The sequence below is a fragment of the Chionomys nivalis genome, chromosome 19 (assembly GCF_950005125.1).
Source record: "Chionomys nivalis chromosome 19, mChiNiv1.1, whole genome shotgun sequence".
Taxonomy (NCBI): Eukaryota; Metazoa; Chordata; class Mammalia; order Rodentia; family Cricetidae; genus Chionomys; species Chionomys nivalis.
The window spans coordinates 44590865-44610221 of record NC_080104.1 but is presented as its reverse complement, the minus strand read 5'-3'; the positions used below and the strand labels follow the sequence as shown (position 1 = coordinate 44610221).

The following is a 19357-nucleotide window of genomic DNA, read 5'->3' as shown; positions in this document are numbered from 1 at the left end:
GATATAGCACCTGGACTTCAATAAATCATGCAACTGGATCTTACTAATATTTTCAGGTAAGGGCAAAATGTTTCCTTTATATGACAAAAGATTATATTTTAAAAAAATCTAATAAGGACACAGCCATCAGCATATATATCTTATATTTTACCATTCTGCCCACCATCTTTTGAGGTTTTTCTATGTGATCAATGGGCATTTGATTTGACTCGTTAATTTGGGTATATATTGAAAGCTGTTTTTCTCATAAGTCAGGTAAAAGGAACACAAACAAGGCTTTAAACACAATCTGCATGGTTCTGAAGAGCGCTTGACACCAAATGGACACTGAAGGTGTGCTGAGTGAAGGAGCAAATGAATGAATAAAAACACCCTTCTCTTCAACCTGCTCATTATCTATCTAGACATGTGCTGTCCAAGGCCTGGAGATGTCGCAGGAAAGTCCCACCTGCACAGGTATGAGCACCCACGTTCTGACCTCCCGGACTCATGTAAAAAGCCATTGGAACAGCACACCTCTGTACCCTCAGTGCTTGTGGGCACAGGAGGGGACTGATGCATCCCTGGCACAAGTGCTGGCCAGCCAGCACAGCCAAGTCGATGAACTTCATGGTCAGGAAGAGACTCTGTCTCCAAAAATGAACATGAAGGTGGGCCTAAGAGAAGCAACTGCGGTGATAAACGAGAAATGCCAGCCATGGGCTCAGGTACTTGAGCCCTTGGACCCTAGTTGGTGGGGCTGTTTTGGAAAGGCTAGGAAAGCTGCAACCTTGCTGAAGGATGTATGTAACTCAAGGTGTCTTTGTGAGTGCCCCTAGTCTGTTCCACTCTCTCTGCTTCGTGTTTAAGATGTGAGCTCTCTGCATCTTTCTCTGGTGTCCTGCTGCCCTGCCTCCTGCCATCATGGACTCTCCCGCTGGAACTGTAAGCCAGAATAAACCCTTCCTTCCTTGAGTTGTCTCAGTAGGGTGTTTTATCAAGGCAACAAAAACGTGACTAAGAACACCAACAGCTTCTGCTCCCCACCCCACACACAGCCTAGTAGATAGCCACTGAGCAGTTAAAGCACAGCCATGCTAAATTAAGATGCTAAATATAAATTTAAAATATCCCTCAGATTTGTCTAATCATAAAAATGATAAAATGTCTAATTAATGATTTTTATACAATTAATGGCTGAAATGATAATATTGTGGGCATATTGAGTTTAATGAAATATATTAAAATTAGTTTAACCTGTCTCTTTTTATTTCCACATTTTGTTAGGGTAGCTACTAAAATTTTAAGACCATAATTGCTTTCTATTTCTGTTGGTCAGCATGTATCTAGAGCCATTAAATCCTGGACCACTTGCATTTCTGTTCCAAGTTCCTTATTAAAACAAGTGTTATTCATTCTCTTTGAGTTATCATAATGAGTTAGGTTTTAAATGCAGGGCTTTTCGTAAATGCAAATCTATGCTTGTGAGGTTAGGATCAGTCATTAATGTTTAGAAGTTTTATGCGCAGATACAAAATACTCTATCTCAAAAGAAAACAGGATTTGCTTTCCCATCTTTCCTTGTGAGAAGTTATTGTTGTTCCCCAAGTCTATCACACTGTCCAGTGTTACAACATGAAGTGGGGACTCCTCACCCTGGCAACCAAGTATTCAAGGCTATCCATCATCTGCCCTGGCTTAACCCTGTGCCCCTGCAGACACTTCTGTCCAGTTCTCATTTCTACTGCATTCTGTAATGCAGGAATTTAAGGATGGCCGTATCTCTGCTGTTATGCCCCACTTGAGATTCTGTTTTCCCAGGGCACAGAACTGAAGATTTTGCCCAGGATTGGAGATTCAGGCTGACTATTATTATGTCTTGCTTAATTCCTAAAATATTCCCATCCCAATGTGTTTGTGCCCTCCTCTACATTTCAAAACACAAATATTCCATCTCAACATTATTCCTAAAAGTATCTGGTTTTCATCACAGGATAATTTCTCATGATAGATGCAAAGAGAACAAGTAGGAAATTGAAGTGAAAGAGAAAGCGTTTCAAAATATGGAAAAGAGCTCTGTGCATTCAGGCCTGGCTTTTGAGCATTGTGCGTCGCCATGAGAAGATTCCTAGTCCGAGGAGGTGCAGCCCACCTGTGTGCTGTATTCTCTTCTCCTCAAGTGTCACATCTCCTCCCCACCAAAACAGGGGCGTTCCAAGACGTCCTCTGAGAACAGTTGCTGGTTTGTGTACAAGCAGAAGCATGGGTTTATTTTTTTTTTAGCCTCTTTATTTTGGGTCTTTTCGGGGGAGTGGAGGAGGAAGAATAAGATGGGCCTCTAAAAGCTGTGTTTATTTATAATCGAACATGTCCTTATTTGATAACAGATGATCAATTAAAGTGAAGTGTGAAACTTGAACAGCATTCTGTCAGGAAGCAGAGACGTGAGGAGAGCTGACAGCATGCAGCGCTTCTTGCAAGCAGCAGGAGCCCCTCTGGAGCCTTCTCTCTTGGCACTGTGGCTTAGCTAAATCGGGCTCGCCATTCTTGAGAGTGGGAACAATCAGCCTTGTAGGTAGTAGGGAAGTATTATAATTAAATGTCCACCCACTTTTTCCTTTTTGATGAAAGGCTCCCATGAAACGCACTAAAATAGGGTGCATCAAGATGAATTTTTGATGAGTCAAAGCACCAAGGAAGCCAGCTTGGTACAGAAAGAAACCACCCCAATTCACAGAAATCTCTCTTGCCTGAATCATTAACAGTAACGTGTTTTAATGGTAATTAACATGGTGAAACACATGGGGCAAGTTCAGGCCATCATTACTTTAATTAGCAGCAGTGGTAAGCTCAGCATGAACGAATTTGTAAAGAACAAATTATAACATAGCAAAAATGCTGGCTGGGTGTGGTGGTGCAGGTTGTAATCCCAGCATTGGTGAGGCAGAGGATCACTGCAATTTTGAGGCTGGTCTGGGTTACACAGATTCTTCTAGGCCAGTCAAGGCAATATTTTCAAAGAAAAGTGAGAATGAATTACATAATAGGTATCATAATCAACAAAGCTTTTATTGAGCATAATGCCATTCTTCTGAAAGCTGTTAAATCACCAGATGAAAGTTAGACTGAGATTTTTTTTTTGAGGTAGTCAAGAGGCCTAAGATGTTATTTATCACAAGCTACTTCTGAATAAAAAGTGGCAGGTGGTTTCTGTCTGCTCTTGATAATTAATGGCAAAGGCATTTACTGATAATGTGGTAAGGGACTTTTTTTAAAATACTCATGTGAAAGGTTGAAGGGATGGTTCAGCATGTAAGTGTATATTGATTTTCTAGAGGACCTAAATTTAGTTCCCAGCACCCACATCGGGCAGCTGAGATCACCTAGGCAGTAATGCCAAGGGACTTAACACCTTCTTCTGGCTTCCACAGGCACTATACTCAAATGCACAAACTTCCAAACAGGCATGTACATATACACATAATTAAAAATAAATTTTATAAATTAAATTCCCAGGTGCAACAGAGTCAAGGGCACTCTGCTTGATCAATGAGCCCAGACATAGCCACGAATCAAGGAATAAAAAGGGAACCAAGTATTCTAATGTTTTCCTTGCTGCAGGACAGATTGGCCACCAGCTGTAGAGCAACTGGTGTTAGAGGAGGCGAAAACAACACAGACAGAACCCTTACTATCTATATAATTCTGTAAAGATAGAATTCATTTTCTAGTAGATATTATTAGTGGAAGGACTGAGCATTAATGCTGCTCCAATTTACCATCAGAGTGACATCCAAGTACTTGGGATCACAGTTCAATGACTACACTTGTTATCAATGACCAGATTAAGATGACTTTATAAATGCTATCCTGTTGATTCTTTGCTATCGTGGTTTCTTATTATCATCCATACTATGACTCAGATGATACAAAGAGATGACAACTAGTCTGATATTACAAGTATGAAGAACTTCAGATTACCTTTAGTTCAATATACTATGCAATTAGCAAGCAGTTGTGGGTTCTTTCATTATGTCACTGTCCCGGTTTTTATTAAACATCTTCCCACTGTATCTAACCATCCAGTGCACAGAAAACTTCAGACATGTCTCTCCTGAAGAACAGGAATGTGCAGTTCCCATTCATTTGTCACCTTGTTTAGTCACTTCTACTTCTTTCATCCATTTCTTTGATATTGAAAAATTTTTTTGCACAACACATTTGGATCATATTTTTTCTTCACCAAAATTCTCTCAAATCCTCCCCACTTACCCATCACTGTTATTTTCTCCTTCTTTCTTTAAAAAACAAACTACAAAAATAAACAAACAATAGACCAGAAAACACAAACTCACACATACACATATACCCACAAAGGAAAGCAAAATACACAAGCAAAAGACCAATAAGACAAAACACAAATGCCAAAACTAAGCAAAGTGAGACAAAAGGTCTAGAAAAATCCCACCAAGTTTGTTTTTTATTGGCCAAGTACTCCTGAGTGCATCACCTACTCTGGTGTTGTTAAGATTCCCACTAAGACTCTACTGGAGCACACGCAGGTAACTTCTTCTTTAGGGGTGGGAGCTCATAGCTTTCCATGTCTTGATTTAATACTTAAGGCCTCTGTATCCCTACTTCTCTGTTTTTTCTTCAGTCTCCTTTATTTCTTTTAAAGTTAAAGGTCAGCCATTATTTACAAAGTTTCTTTAACCATACAAAGGTTGTCTTAGAAGATCTGATAGGAATTCTTGTTAAATGGGCTTGCTTCCCCCATTTAGGTCTGAATTCAACTAGTTCACTGATTTTAGATTTCTCTGACAAATATAGTTGAGGTCTGAAGACCTAGATATGTTGAAAATAGCTTTTTCTCCAAGTCATTTAGAACTTAAGGCTCCCTGCCCTGCTATATCAAACGACCCAGCTTGAGAATAAGATGGGTGTGTGTGCACGCCAGTGTGGGGTGTTGGGAGGGAGAGGAGAAGGGACTGGTGAGCTCTCTATACAAGGAAAACTCAATGTCTTCCGGATCTGATCTATTTAAACTCTCCCATGTCTCAGGACTCTCACAGAGCCCTTGTGTCTCCCTTTTTACAGTAAATTAATAATGTTTTCCTCTCTTGCTTTCATGAGGTGGTTCCTTTTAAATCAAAGATTTTTCTGACAGATAAATATGAAAGTGTTCTTGACAAGGAAAACGCTTAAGCAATTATATTTTTAAAAATGACAAAGCTTTTTTGGTATTTCTTAGGAAGCTACAAATCTCAATCAATTGACAAAAAAAAATAGACATTTTAGACATTATCTTCTTTAAAGTTCATCTAGAAATAAAGCAAATGGAAGGGGCCAAGGGTGTACCACTTTTTAAACTAAAATTTTGGAATACAATCAACTGATATAATAAAAGAAGAGAGAGTTTGAATACGGATTCCTTATGTAAGTGGACAATGCATTCCCAGAAGGCATGGATTATTACATGAGCCTCTCAGAGCCAGGTGTAGGATATCACTCTACTAGTCAAGGAGATTCCGGAGGACACCGGACCCACACAGTGGGCAGCAGTTAATGTAAGGACTCACAGGTCGTTACGATGCTGAGAACAAACGACTGTGAGTGCTTAGGTCAAGACTCAGAGAACAGACGTGGGGAAAAACAGGCTGGAAAGACGATATGAGCCTAAAGAAGGGGAGGAGTCTGTGAAATGCTGACTCCTGGACATGGCAAGGCTGGTGTACTCACAAGCTCATCACAGCTACAGTGATGTGACAAGTACGACCCAAGATTGAGTCAGTGAGATCAGTCAATATTCCAGCAGGCAGGGGGTTGGGAGTGATTAAGGTACACTGTTGAGAGGCATTCAGGTCAAGTAAGAGGGGGAGTTGGGGTACATATGATCAAGATATAAGGTATACATGTATAACATTGTTAAAGAATAAAAAAAGATATTCCTAGCATGGAAGACTACTATAAAGACAATGAAATCCCCCTAGGAGACATGCAGTAGACAGTAGGCAGCCAGGCATGTTTGGCTATTCCTCCTGCTGAGCACAGTCGCCTCTCCCCTTAGTTCTATCAGGCTGTACCACTACTTTCACAAGGAAAAGCACAGAAGACATGACTGGCATTAGAAGAATGGCGTTCTTCTCAGAAGATGGTCTGAGTATTAAGAGAAAGGATGCTTCTGTTGCCTGTTTCTAGTTTGCCCTTGCGGAGGCAGGATAGGAAAGGCGGGGGAAATTAAGACGTTATGAGAAAAGGAAAGAGGCTATGACTCAATCTGCGTGAAAGCCAACGATTTCAACACAACTGATTTAATCACCTAAAGTGTCTAGATACCCTTGTCTGAGAAAAATCTCAAAATTCAAATCATGAGCCATATTCATGATAAAAATATATGTGTTCACTAGAGAGATGGCTCTGTGGGTGAAATCCTTACCATGGTAATATTGAGAGTGGGTAAAACCATTACCATGTTGGCAGGAGACCTAAGTCCAGAAGCCCAGGACCCACACGAAGCCAAGATGTAATCTCTGCACTCCTGTGACAAGATGGAAGGCAAAGATACTATAATCCTTGCCTGCTGTGTACCTCTGGACATTTAAGTCTTTCTCAGTATCATTTTCTCATATGTAAATATGTACAATATACCTCATAAACCACTTAATATTTACTAAAGGAAAATTCAGTAGGCAAAAATAAGTAAAGCTGGGCATTGTGGTACATGACTTTAACCCTGGCACACAGGAGGCAGAGTTAGAGGTAGATGGGTCTCTGTGAATTCAACACCAGCCTGGGCTACATAAGGAATTCCAGGACAGCAAGAGCTATTGTAATGTAATATAAGACACTGTATCAACAAAGCAAAATAAGAAAACATAAAATCAACATGACCTGGTAAAATGGCTCAAAGGTAAAGTTGTTTGCTGCCTGAAGACCTGAGTTTTTGCTCTGGGACGCAAATGGGAGAAGAAGGTAATCGACTTTGGCAAGTTTTCTCTGACCTGTACATGCATGAGCATGTCTACACACATACCCCCGACTCACACACAAATGCACATAACTCTAATAAAAGATCAAATACCCAGATATTTCAATTTACACTTTTAAACTTAGATATAGATTGCACCCTTTCAACAATGTAACTTTGAGGGTCACAGAAACCATCTCCTAGGTTTTTAAAGACACTTCCATGCAGCTCTTTCCTAAGAAGAGGGAGAGCTCACATCTCTGGGGTGTGATATATTGCTCTCTGCCCTGTCTTCTTAACAAGCCTCACCTTGGCTTCCTCGTGACTCACCATAAGTTCTTTTCTGTGGTATAAATCAAGACCCCAACTTCATGTGAGTATAAATTACTGAAAAGTTCTCCTCAGGCTATGCGCCCAGTGAGGTAGCATTTCATCCACCATTGCTGGTGCTGTTGTGACCCCCCCCTTAGAGCCTAACCCCTATTCTGCAAGAAGCTCAAGCCAGATGAAAAGTCACATTTGATCTTTATACAACCACACCAACCCTTCAGTTAATAGCTAGCATACCCAGGGCGTGGGAACAGGCCATCTTGTGTGTTCAGCTGGGACAGATATTTAGTACTCTATCCAGTTAACATATAAGAATGGCAAATCACTGAGAAATCCTAACCAAGAACTGCTCGTCTTTGTGTTAATTAAAGACAGATGAGTGGTTTTAACAAATAGTTGCTTTAAGCTACTCAGTTTAGGAATTATTCTGCATAATAAAAAGTCACTGAAACTGAAAGTCACTTAGACCATAATGTCTCCATCATATCAGATCGGGATGGAAACGCAGACACAACTACAGCCTACCATAATCACTTTATTCTCTGCTAAGGGGATATTCAGATTTAAATAAAACCCACTCTCAGTCTCCCAGTAGCTCATAAGTCTAAAAGCTTTTACTCCTTAATGCTCACATAGAATAGGGAATTCTCAAAATCCTTGAACATTTAAAACAAATTCTGAGAGTTCTAGGTGCATGAGAGTGAACTATCATTCGGCTAAAATAGCAAGGCAAGATTCACAGGTGTGCTTGACGGCAGTACTTGAGCAAAACAATGCAAAAGGAAGCATTAGGAAAACTTACTTCAAGAAACTCTAGGTTAAAGTAAGGAAAAACTAACTTTTAAATTGTTAGAGTATTCAGAAATGTTAAAGATATCTAAGAGGAGTTGTCCATAGAACTCTTAGTAAAGCTGTTTGGGGGATGATTAGAAAGACAGGGGCCATTAAAGGGTGTGGGGAAAGGAACCATCATACTGCAGTCCTGTGGAAGTCTCTCCCTAGCTGGCAGATAAGAATTCTAGCACAATTAACTCTTGCTGTGCAGCCTGCTGCCCACAGAGGCAATCTTCCTTTTACATGGAGATTTTTTTCAAGTAAGAATATAAAATGATTTTTAACCACATTGAAGCCCTGAATGTGCTCTCCTTTTGAATATGGCCAATACTCCTTTAAAAACTGAGATCTTACTGGGAATCTCAGAGACAATTCTGAGCACTGCATCTCCAAAACAATATGCATGACTATTGCAAAACCAAGTAAGAGGAATTCTTTTTTGAGGTGCCAACACCTACATGGGGATGGTTACTATCCTTTTAAACAATTCTATTAGCTTCTAAGGTTAAATCTATTTTAAGAGCACTTCCTAATAAACTCCAACTATGCTCATAACAACTGGTCTGGACATCCTTCCAACAGCAAAGTCTTGTGTCTAGGCTTCCCCCTGAGCAGCACTCTCTGGAAAGATTTCTCAGGTGTAATGCGAGCTGTGTCTCTGGCCCTACCTACTGCCTCTTTACAGTTTGGTTAAAGTGTCATCTTCCAGTAGGTAGCATAAAGACAAGACTTTCATAGAAAAATTAAACTGAGAAATTGGAAGCAAAATATGCTATCTAGAGAAATCAAACTTTACTTTCGAAGTATATCACGAAAATATCTCCCCCCCCCCATGCCCATTATTTGATGTGACTTCAGCAGAGACACCCATTTTTAGACAGATGTTTTGCAGCTATCGGAGACTATGCTCAATTAAGAATCTCTTTGTAAAACCTGCCACCACTCCCCTGGGGAATCACTAATAACTAATAATTGAAGAAGGTACACGAGAAAGATTAAACAAAATTGTATCAAAAGTAGATCACAAAATCTGTTCACTAAAACTTATAGACCTAAATTCAACACTGACACTAACTAGGCTAGTTTCAGATTTTATAAATTATTTCCATAAAATGGTCATTGGAATAATAACACTTGCACTGTCTCACCAAATTCTTGAAAAATTCAAAGGCGACTTTCTAAGCCAGAGGTGAGGAGCTTGGGGGAATGGCGTGATCTTAGCAATCAAGTATTCATTCCTTTATTTTCCATTTTCTAGCTATGGAGACTGGAGCCAAGCAGGGGAGCTTACAGTAAAAATGCTAGCTATATTAGAATTTGTTCCATATATTTACATAAAGGTGTTAAAAAAAAACTCTGTGTTACTATGATTCTAATTTGAGTTACAATTATTTCTCTCACAACTTTTTATGAGCAATTTGGGCCAAATAATTACATTTCACTTCAGAGCTCATGACTATGTAGGAATAGGTGGCAGTCAAACGTTTAATCACCAGCCTGGAATGGGCACAGAAGATCCTAATAGGCACTAGTCACTCTAACTGGAACAAATGCAAGCACGTTAGCACACCGCTCTAACGTCAGCACTTGGGAGACACGGGCAGGTGGATCTTGTAAGTGTGGGGGCAGCCTGGGCTACAGAATGCATTCTAAACTAGCCGAGGTGACACAGGAAGACTCTGTTTAAAAAACAAAAACTGGTATAGACACACTGCCGAGTAGCAGCCAAGAATGATTTCTGGCTTATGAACCTGGTAGAACCCTCATCCCTTCTAGTCTCTGGTTCCTGGTCTTGTCCGTTCTTTTGTCTGAAGAAATTCTTCCATTCAGAATCTCTGCTCTAATGAGCTGTATTTGATACCCATGAGGCAACAGGTTTAACTCACTGACTCTTGAGAATCTCTTATCTACAGCCCTTTGTCGTTCTGTTAGCAATCTGCCATCCTGCTCTCAAAACCATGGCGTGGTGGTCACATCTGCAGCTGCTAAGCAGAGGGAATTGTGGTTTGTCATCTCCCCTTCCTCTAAACCAGTCTTCCTACTTAATTTTTCATGGAACTCTCAAAACCCGCACATTCTACTGTCTTATTTTTATTTTTATGTCACATAGTATGTTCTAAAAAGCAGGAGGGAAAGACCCATGAAACCAGGACAATAAAGCACATGGCACGGAATATCTGGTAAATTAAAGCTAGAATGGTAAAAAAATATTTACTATGACAGAACTATGCATCTAGTTTGTTCTTTTGTCTAGTGCCACTAAAATGGGTATTTAAAACTGAAACAACAGTGAGCACGTACCAATTCCCTATTACCTAGGTCCAGCACTGTGACATTTGTAGTATGTTGTCAATTGTTTTTATGCGAGTAAAAATCACCTGTAAATGGCGAAGGAATCTTGCTTTCCCGGATTGGGAGCAGCTGCGGCTATAGAACGCTTACCTCCACGAGCCTGCCTGTGTGCTCATGAAATATCGCAGCATATTCTTTGATTTCCTTTTCTCGGCCGTTCTTAGCAGCTTCAATGAGAACCAGGAGTGGAACTGTCGTGTCCAGGAAAGAATCTGATATGTGATCTATAATCGCCTTGCGGAGCTGAGAAGAAGAAGAAGAAAAGAATTCCTTTTATTTCCCAGAGAAAGTCTCTGTTATTTTTCTAGTCTTGTGATCTCGGTGGCTCTAAAGTTCATTTTACACATTTCCTAAGCAATCCTTACAATCAGAATATGTGGTGCAGTGTGTGAACATCATTTACAAGCAAATAAACGGAATGTTCAGAATAAAAAAAAAATCAGGCAGCAGTAATTTCCTTCTTCCCAAAAGCCATTTATTATTATTATCATTATTATTATATTATATTTAGCCCATGACTCAAATTATAAGTGGTAATTCAATATTCTTTCCTCAAAGAAATTACATGATTACAATGTTCAACCTGTGTACAAATAAAATGCACCTACTGTATTTTAATAATTACAAAATTATAAACTACTTTCTAACTTATTGGAAGAATTGATGATACATTTGATTATCTAAATTGTAGACTTCAAGGTGATTAAACTAAGTGAGATCACAAATTGCATGATAATAACAGATTAATAGAGCAAGAAGATGAATAAATGAGTTTGGTGTCCCATTTTCTCCATTTGCATTAACTGTTCTTGCCCTCACACCTTAAATTATTAAACAACTGTAACATTCTGACACAATGAGTTCTTTTAAATTAAATAACATGGAAGCTTCTACATGACTTCAGATAATTCCTGTACTCAGTAGAGATTTTATAAAATTTAAAAATGGCTCTGAAATTAATTTATTGTATTTCTAATAACTGAAACTATAGGGATTACAATATACTAATATTGGACTCTAATAAACAACATCATTTTTTATGAATGAGCCATAAGGTTTTTGGATCAACATGCTTGTTTAGTTTAGTAACTTCTCTCTATAAATAAAATGATAAAAATCAGAAAGACAACTTGCAATTTGACTTCTGTGAGGGTTATATTTTAGGCTATTTTAAAAAACCACTTGACATCTTAGTTTTAAATAGTGTAAGAATTTTTATTGTTATAGTTTCCAGGTCCAAAATGATAGAGCTTCATTTGTATAAAACACTATCTTATTAGAAAGATAGCTCAGAGGCAGAGCACTTGCGTTCCATATGTAAGGTCTTAGGTTCAATTCCCAGCACTTCAAAAAAATAGAAAAAAAGTGCTGTCTTCCTATAATAATTATAGGATGATAAATCTGTGCAGGAAGGGCTATCAACTTCCTGAAGGAAAACACCTCCACTCATATTGGTATAGCTAGCTGAGAAGCATTGTGAAGTTTTCTAGCTCCCAGTTACATCATAGACTGCAGGAAATTCTCGTGAAACTTTGTGCTTACTATGACTTGGGTTAAGCCACTAATGGCAACAAATTAATATTTACTAGACACTTGTAACAGGGTGAAGGAGATGTGAGGTCACAAGGCAAGGTGATGGCCATAAATGAGTGAGCAGTGTGTTTGCAGTCAAGGGCACAGGCTAGGGTTGTAGTCATGAAGTACATGTATATATTTCACAAACAGAGGGAAGATGTGTTGAGGATCTCAAGAGCAGGGCAGAGTTTGTAGGGATACCCCTTTACCCCGTTCTTTTCTGGAACTTGGATGTTTATTTGGATTTGAGAGATACCTCTTTTCTATAGTTCATCTACGGGGGTCAGAATATGGAAGTTAGCTCAAGCACAAGATATAGCTAGAACCTTGATGATAGACACATAGTGATCAGACATTCAAGAGCCCAGCTGGAAACACCACCACAGTAGACACGTCCATGGAAGAGCAGGACTTAAAGGGGCCAAGAGATTGGCTGAAAATAAAGAGTACTTACTACAAGAACTAACTAAAAGGCAAACTTCAAGTAAATCTCATTGTCATGACTCTCCAAACATGTGCATCCTACAAAATAGTTATCATTACCATCACTGTCAGATACCTGACTTCAGTCAATGGAAGAAGTGTTCAGCATTTCAAGAGCTAGGTATTCAGAGAAAGGAGAAGAGAGAAATGTACAAACACATGTAAGCTAGCAGAGAAATGCGAGGCATTAAACATTATAACAAAGGAAAACTAGGATATATAACATAAATATATATGGAGTATATACATCTAATACACACACACTATATATATACTTTAAAAGCACTGAACTTTTAAAACAGATTGGTTTATAGAATTTGATCTCCAAGAAGGTTCTTGGTGAACACAGTAGCTGCAAGTTTTTTATAAAATTGGATATAGAAATCTATCACTATTTCTTCAAGAGTGATTGGGAAACAAGAAAGCAGAGACACTGGGAAAAAATTCCAATTTCTAGTAATTTGACTGTGAGATTAAGAGGCAAGATTTAATATTAACTAACTTGAAATAAATGCATGTTTAAAAACAGACTACTTTTCACCAACATAGATGAGGCAGTCACTATCCAAAACTAAACCAAAAATATCTCATCACACTCCTATGATTTTTCAAATGCTATAGTTTTGTTTTCCATAAAACCAAGAGACAGAGACTGCTGTCTCACATTGTAAGATGTGCTCTTTTTGATCTCATGACAGAAGGAATTTGTCAGAAACGCGTGACTTGTGGAATGAAGCCTTTAAGAGCAAGCCGTATTTTCCTCCAGAAAGCATTTTAATCCAGGAAAATAACAAGCTGCCTAGCTAAACACAGTTCTGCCAGAAGCCTCTGCCTGACTTGCTGAGTGCAAATGCTTTATCCCTCTACTCACAACTGTGGTTAAAGCTGACCTGAGAGGCCTTCAGTACTGCACTGCATACCCTCTAGATCAGTTTGCACTGCATACCCTCTAGATCAGTACTGCACTGCATACCCTCTAGATCAGTCTGCACTGCATACCCTCTAGATCAGTACTGCACTGCATGCCCTCTAGATCAGTTTTCACTGCATACCCTCTAGATCAGTACTGCACTGCACATCCTCTACATCAGTCTGCAATTTCACCTCTTGTTGTGGCCTTTGATACTATGTATTCTGAAGACATCCCATGCTTTTATTTTTTTGTCATTCTGCCTCAGCGCTTACTCTATCTAAGCCTCTGCAAGGTTCTTAATGGAAGTACAACTGCAGCTTGCAATGTCTAGAGAGCCCACATCCCAGGAACAACCATAAACAGGGGCGACAGCTACTAGATCTGGCTTCCACCATAGGCCAGGCAACCTGAGGAGAAATTCTGATTCGCAGCAGTCCTCAAGCCCTATCACCTATACTTGCAGCCCTGATAGCATACCCTCTCTCTTCTGGCTTGCTTGGCATTTACCAAATTATATTTTGGAACTTCCTCCCAATGAAACTCTCTGCACTAAAGGCCTGTGCTAAGTGTCTGCTCTCATGAACAAGATCTAGTTTAAACCCGTCCTCTGTTGGTCATGCGTGATCATTCCCTTCTGACAGCTTCCAGGTCTCCGTGCACCATTCTTTGCAGATCATACTCTCTCGCTTCTGTTTTGCACATCACTGAATATAACTCTGTCAGGCCCTACATTTTGTTGACCGTGAAAAAGGGATTATTATGGGATAAAACAAGCCGGGTGTCTAGGCACCAAATGTAGAAAGTCTAGGATGTGCTGTTAGGCAATCTCCTTCATTTGTCTTGACACATTCCCAGGAGACATTCTCTTTACACCTTGTCTACATATGTATTAATTATATAGCCTGTAGCTTCTTTATTTTCATACTGTCTTCCTTTCCAGGAGCTTCCTATGTTTCTTTCACTTGGATGACATAAAAAAAAAAAGTTCTAAAGAAGACTCTAACATGTGAAGCCACAGTGTTAAAATTTGAAGTTGGTGGGAAGCCGACAGGAGTGGTGGGGTATGAATTATCAGTAAATACTTGCTGGTGGTAAGCATGAATGATGTCAGAGCAAAGCCAAACCGAGGGGCTTTCTGTCTTTTCTCACTGGAGCTTAATAAAAGGCTTTGAGGCATCAATTTTTTTACTTCCTGCTGATATAAGTGGTTTAGTGTCTCAAATAAAATAACGTATTTCTCTACAATTGAAACACAAAAGTGAGAACCCCGTGTGGAAACTGTAAGGCAGTCTACCATAGTTACCAAATGAGGCCAAAGAATAAACTGGGGGGGGGGGGGGGGGGATGCGTGCAAAACAAAGAGAACATTTCAGAAAACATGCCTCCTTCAAAATCAGAAAATCTCTACTTGTGTCTACACATGACATTTTAATTTTAAATAAGTGAATGAAATAATTTGCAAAACTTGACTGATCGATAAGGAGTATATCAAGTAACAATGCAGTGTCTAGTCACTGCACCAAGTTTGTGGGATGTGGTCCTGAGAACTGAATATGCAATGGTGACGACTGCAACAGCAGATAACGGCTTTCCAAGCGGTTCACTTGAGCTGCCGGTGTGAGGAGCAAAGATGCCTCTAGCCAGGCAATCAAACAACAGAATTATGTGCTTCTTTTGTTTGCCGTTGCCAGAATTCTGTTTTAATTGATATGGTTCACCATCACTTTAGCATCTATGAACTGCAATGCCTTTTTTAGTAATATACACAAGTGAGACTCTTAACCCACCTTTAATAAAATTAAGTATGCTTCATTCTTCACAAGACAGAGGTAGAAGATATTTTAAAGTTTTGATTTTTAGTCAAGTACACGTATTTAGAAATATTCTTCGTTTATTGGGAGTTCCTGGAGATAATCCTCAAGGAAATAACTGGGGGCTAGGTGAAAGGATAGAAAAGTGAAGTTTTGAAAAACGTGGAAACTAAATAATGGAGAAAAATGGATGGCAGATAAATCAGTGCATTTGTTTCTGGGATTTTTGAAAAATCAAAAAGTCATTTTCCTTTTCCCCTGGTGTGGTGATTATACACAGGGGTTTTAGTTATATTGTCCCTGGGATGGAGCCATGACTCTACCAAGGAAACCTTAGCAAATTGATAGACATGACAATTGATATAATACTATAACATTATTTATTATTTCAAGGATGAAATCAATAACTCAAAGAATACACTCATTAGAGAACTCCTGAAATATTCAGCAAATGGAAGATCTGATCATAATTATCATTATAAAGGTTTACAATCCACGGGGAAGAAAATCTTCCTGAAGAGAAAAAAATCAAACACAGGCAGAGAAGGAATGACTGCTACAAAAGAAGCTCGTGTGCTTTGAAGAGCTCCCAGAAAATAATACTGATTCCCGCTGAAGAAAACAGCTAAAGTTCGCTGGAAGGAGTAGCATCCATACTATTTTGGAACTCGGATGATTTAAGATGAGAAAGAGAAGGACAGGAAGTGGAGGGGGGGAGAGCAGAGGATGCCGTGAGCATTCTATCTGATGCTGAATATGGCGAGCCTGCAATTGCGTGCTTAACGAGGAGATGGCCATTTACTGAGAAGTTAGTAGATCCTTCTATCAGAGGTGGGTGAGTATGTAGCTCTGGAGAGGGCCAACTAAAAAGATTTAAAAATAAATGCCAAAGACTAAAATTGTTGTGATCGATTCACAGAAAAGTGAGAATACAAGGCCAAGATCTTTGAGTCCATCCCTAATAAACTGTGTGAGAAAGTCAGAGAACGAGAAACCAACTATGTCATGTGCTGGAACCTTCCATCTTCATGGTCCACAATGTATGATGGCGACTCTTTAGACATTCCTAAGAAATTTATTGCTCCTCTTACAGACTCAATCATTCTCTGATCTAAAGCTGAGGCATTTCTGTTACTGATGAAAAAGTAACGGTTATGAAATGGATAAGGATGGAAGAGCCAAAAGGAGAGGTTCTCAGGACGTTTTACTAAAAATAAAACCAGTTCTAGAACAAGAGATGATCATTAAATATTTCAAAGGCAGTTTAAGAGCAGGGCTTTGTTTTGTGAGAAACGAGCATATGTAAGGTGCTTAGAATAAGTTCTTCCATGTTGAAAGCGTAAAAAGAGATTACTCATTTTGCTGCTTCATTTTTTTTTTTGTTTTTGAGAAATGGTGTCATGTACCCCAGGCTGGCTTTAAACTCGTTTAGAGCAGAAGGTAATCTTGTCCTTATGTTCATTCTGCTTCTTTATGCTAGGTGCTGATTTGACAGATAAGTACCACATGCCCTGTTCATGAGGTGTTAGGAATTGATACCAGAGCTACAAGCATGCCAAGTTACCTTCCCAAACCCAGACTATGTACTCCAACTATATACCCAAAGTATAGATTCCACGGTAGGAAATGAAGTCATTTTGGGTGTGGGGAGAAGAGTGGTTGGATAATGAGAATCACAGTGGTTCTGTGAAGATCATGGGTGTCTCCAAAGAGCACACTTCATTCCTTCTCCTCACACGCTCGTGCAGGTTCTCAAAATGAGAAAGGGCTCCTGCGTGGTCCTTCATTTAGAGTGTCTTTCATGGCTGTGTTTCACCCGTAGAGTGAAGAAGGAATGATAGTCTTCTACCTTGGATCTCAACTCCCAACCTGCACTGTGGGGTGGTGGTTGGTTGGCTGCCACCATCCCAAGTGAAGACCAATGGGAAAGAGGCCTGCTGATCCCCAGCAGTGGCTCCCTGGGATCACAGTAGGCCTTATTTATGGTGCTTTGTGCTAGAAGAAACTGAAACAAAAGTGAGGTCGTTCTGTGAGATCCCTAGAGCACAGATGTGCTCTGCAAACTGAAATGACCAAGAGAAAGCGTTAGCTACCGTGGTATGACAGTCTGGATCTCGCCAAGGATGGTGAGGGGACAAACCATGCATGACTGCAAAATAAAATACAGGACATATTTGAATTTGAAGTCAACACACTTTTTAAAATATGAATGTCCCATGCCACATTTGGAACATAATTATGTTAGGGCATATTTGTTGCTAACCTAAAATTCAAACTTAACTGGGCATGATAAACCTGATTTGCTAAATCTTCTAGCTCAAAATGTAAGAAATTGCTTTTTCTGAAGTCTTTGAGGAAAATAATAACTGTAAAGGTTGAGGAGGTATGAATACAGATTAGCATTTTATACATAGATTTGCTGGTGGCAAAATAGATGGAAGAGATGGGGACACAAAATACTGTGGTTGACAGACACAGACATAGTTCATCTACACCCTAAGAAGAGCAGGAGGGGTGGGAATCCTGAAAAAGGGCTTGGGAGGAGAGGTGTGGTTGAACTGGTTTACTAAGTATACAGAAAGATCTGACTTCAAACCTAATGCCTCAGGGAAAAGAAATACCTGTAACCCCAGCCTTTGCCACTTGGGAGATCAGAAGTTCATGGCCAGCTTGGGATACAGGAGACTCTGTATCAAGACCGGCGTGGGAAGAAATGATCGGCAAGAAAGAAAATGAAAATCATATAAGGAAGAGGAAGGCCAGCTCTGAGGGCTCAAGTGTCTGGGCCCTGGTCTAGGTCATGACTCAATGCCCTTTGCACCTTAGGCCCTGACCACAGTGTCTGGATTTCTCAGCAGTGCCCCAAAGGGGTAGCGCTGTTACACTCCTTTGACTCTTACGTCCCAAGATTTCTAAGCAGCAGAAAAAGAATTTACATCAAGGGCCTAACAATGAGAAACCATGATTTCCACAGAATTTAAAATTCTGCTGCAAAACAACCTCGTTATCTGGGAATCCTATTAATCTGTATATAGGTCTACTTCTGAATTAAAATATGGCCCAGTCATTTCTCAAATCCTTCCCATTTAACTAAGATAATACATAGCATTGAAAGCTACTGGTTAAAAACCCTTTTCCCTGTTTTTATGAGTTAGTGGTGACTATGTTATAGCTGTCCCTAGGGGGAAAATATCTGGCAATTAACAGTGTAAAGGATCAGGAAGCGAAAGGCCTTGGAATTGGCCATGTCTGTGGGGAAATGGTGTCAGAACACTTTGTCTCTCAACCGCTTAGTAAAATCCTTTCCGGGCTTCTGATCCTGGCGACTAACAACCAAAGAAGTGTCTCCAAAGAAACTCCTTTCTGAAGCACCCACAAACCAGGAGGAGGAAGACGTGAACATGTTGACCTTTGAGATGCTCTCTGCGTTAGGACGAGAAAGTCAGTGTGAACTTGTCTCAGCTACGGCTCTTACAGAAAGTCAGGACCAAAGCAACTTGGGAGGGATAGGGTTGATGAGGTTTACACTTCCTCATCACTGTTTAACAATGAAGGAAGTCAGGACAGGATTGCAAACAGGGCAGGAACCTAGGGACAGGAGCTGATGCAGAGGCCATGGAGGGGTGCTGCTTACTGACTTGCTCAAAAGCTTGCTTATTGAATCCAGGACCATCAGCTTAGGAGTGGCACCACCCACAACGGACTGGGCCTCCCTCACTGATCAGTAATTAAGAAAAGGCCCTACAGGCTTGGCCACAACCCAGTATTCTAGAGGCATTTTCTTGATGGTTCCTCCTCTAAGATACCTCCTATTGTGTCAAGCTGTCATTAGAAACAGCCAGCACAGTACTGTCATGAAGCTAGTTTCCCAACATCTCTAAGCATGTAGTGTGCCAGACAAACAAATACACTGATTTTATCTTATGTGGAAGCAGATGTGTGTATATGTGTACATGTTCATTTGTGCAAGGATGTGTGTATGTGCTACACATGTATGTGAGGTCAGAAGACAACTTCAGGTGTCATTAATGAGGATCCATACCCCTCTGCATTGTGATAGGGCTTTCCACCGTGAGGAACTCACCAAGAAGTCTGAGCTGACTAGGCAGAGAG

At 39.9% G+C, this 19357-nt stretch overlaps 1 protein-coding gene across 1 annotated transcript in view; it reads right to left on the bottom strand.

The window, feature by feature from the left end:
• Ctnna3 (catenin alpha 3) overlaps positions 1–19357 on the bottom strand; it is a 1259162-nt gene that overhangs the window by 602267 nt on the left and 637538 nt on the right. Inside the window, exon 9 of the mRNA XM_057751057.1 lies at positions 10553–10705. Coding sequence (XP_057607040.1) covers positions 10553–10705 — 153 coding nt within the window. The remainder of the gene's footprint in view (positions 1–10552; positions 10706–19357) is intronic.